Source organism: Ornithodoros turicata, chromosome 1 (assembly GCF_037126465.1).
Source record: "Ornithodoros turicata isolate Travis chromosome 1, ASM3712646v1, whole genome shotgun sequence".
In the NCBI taxonomy this organism is placed as follows: Eukaryota; Metazoa; Arthropoda; class Arachnida; order Ixodida; family Argasidae; genus Ornithodoros; species Ornithodoros turicata.
The window spans coordinates 142,991,881-142,993,940 of record NC_088201.1 but is presented as its reverse complement, the minus strand read 5'-3'; the positions used below and the strand labels follow the sequence as shown (position 1 = coordinate 142,993,940).

Genomic DNA, 2,060 nt, shown 5'->3' with positions numbered 1-2,060 from the left:
ACGTGGCCTCACAGGACGGTGCCGGTAGAACTGTGCCCTGCACCATAAGATTGGTAGTGGTATCAATCAACCTGCGATGGCTCATGTCCACGAGAAGGCCGAAGTGCGCCAAAAAGTCCGCTCCGATTATGGCGTGCGGGACCTGCGCAATGGTGAACACCCAGCGAAAAGCGCGGCGAAGACCAAGGTCGAGGGTCACAAGCTTTTCGCCGTAAGTGGTAATGGGCGTGGTGTTGACAGCGAGTAAGGTGCTGGTGGGAGCACGGTGGTGCACATCCATGGTAGAAGCAGGAAGGACAGACACTTCTGCGCCAGTGTCCACGAGGAAGCGCACGCCGGAGGAGCGGTCAGGGATGAAAAACAGACGTGGACGACTGGATGCGCCGTCAGCAAAGCTGGTCGCCGTCAGTTGCTGACTGCCCTGTTTCCCGGGTAGGTGCAGGGAGGCTGGCAGTTGCGTGCACTGGCTCCGAAAGTCTGGTGGTACCAGCACTCGCCTGGGTTGGGGGACGGTGAGCGGTTGGAGGGGCTGCGGCGCCGACTGCTTCGACGAGGACTACGATGCCTGGGTGTTGTGGAGCGGCGGTTGAAACGTAAAGTCGAAACCATGTCGGTCAGCCGCGCGACCTCGTCACGAAGGATCTGGAAGTCTGACATCGTGGGAGTGGCCGAAAGTGGGGAAACCGCGTGGGGTTGCGATGATACCGCAGAAATGGTTGGCGGTGCGATGTCCATTATCTTATCAGCCATCTCGGCCAGGGCTTCGAGGGAGACTGCGGTGGAGGTCGTTAGAATCATGCGCACAGTGTTCGGGAGCCGCTGCAAAAATAGCTCGCGCAAGATGGAATCGTCCAGTGCTGAAGCGCGGTCGCCCAAGAGTTGTTGCATTCGTCGGAGCAGCTGGGACGGCCTTCTGTCACCGAGGACTTCAGCGGTGAGGAGTTGCCTCAGGCGCTCCTGTTCAGACGCGGTGGTGCGCCGGGTCAGAGCTGTCTTGAGGGCGTCGTACGGGTGGTCTGCAGGAGGCACGGTGATAATGTCACGCACCTCAGCTGCTTCATTAGGTCCGAGGGCGCCGACAACGTGGTAAAATTTGGTTAGCTGGGTGGTAACACCTCGGAGTATGAATTGCGCCTCGATGTTAGCGAACCAAAGAATGGGGTCGGCGGGCCAGAACGGGGGAATCTTGATGGAAACTGCGTTAAGGCCTGGCGATGGCGTTGCCGGTGGAAGGGATTCCTGCCCGAGAAGTCCTGTAGGGTTGGGCTGCGGAGCGGTCATGGTTGCGGCTCGGTCAGATCACGTTCGGGTCACCAATATGAAGGAGACAAGACAACCTTCATGGTGCGAGAGCTAACAAGAAGTGGTTTAATGACATATGATCTGGTGGAAGGCTCTGCAGCTCGCGCCAGTTGAATATGATTGCGCCAGGTGAATATGATCGTGGTGACGATGGTGCTACACCTTTCTCGAAGAAACAGGAACGAAAATGGGAAATGCCCAGGAATGTGGCCAGAAATGCCCTCTCTTTCAAACACTGCAAGGGGGAAATTGTGGGTGAGCGGAACAGGTAACCAGCTTGCAGGAGCACACACCTCTCTCGAAAAAACAAGAACGAAAATTGGAAATCCCCAGGAATGTGGCCAGAAATGCCCTGCCTTTGAAACATTGCGATGGACCACCCTGTGGCGCTCTGCAATACAGTGAAGGCTACATAGGTACAAACAGCACAATGGGTTCATTTATACTCACCTTAAGACATCAGACATGCCATTCAAAACTTGACAGTTTCTCTCCAAGTCTGAGCACCTTTTTATTCACAGGTGTTCTTTGCCGCTTGTGTGTTTTGGAGCCCCTATCTGGGTTTATTCCAAAAAATGTTCTGCAAGGCGTGTTAAGACAAACAGAAATGACGTACAGAGGCTAATAGAAGGCAACCTGTAACGTACCGCTGGAGGTATTCTAGGAACGCTTGGGTTTCTTCTGCATGGACAAGGTTTAGAAAATAGTGTAGCGCAAAGAAGACACCAACAGCTGTTATGAACTCGGGTGTATGGTCT

At 54.7% G+C, this 2,060-nt stretch overlaps 1 protein-coding gene across 1 annotated transcript; it reads right to left on the bottom strand.

Annotated features, from left to right (window-relative positions):
• Positions 1 to 405: 405 nt before the first annotated feature.
• LOC135386296 (uncharacterized) lies at positions 406 to 1,682 on the bottom strand. Its single transcript, XM_064616126.1, has 2 exons — positions 1,596 to 1,682; positions 406 to 1,537 (listed from the first exon to the last, which is right to left on the bottom strand). Exon 2 carries the CDS (start codon positions 1,279 to 1,281, stop codon positions 406 to 408), a length of 876 nt encoding a protein of 291 aa, XP_064472196.1. The 5' UTR covers positions 1,282 to 1,537; positions 1,596 to 1,682.
• Positions 1,683 to 2,060: the final 378 nt, after the last annotated feature.

Coding starts and splice junctions, on each gene's coding strand:
- LOC135386296 (XM_064616126.1), bottom strand. CDS start 1,281: ATGACCGCTCCGCAGCCCAACCCTACAGGACTTCTCGGGCAGGAATCC.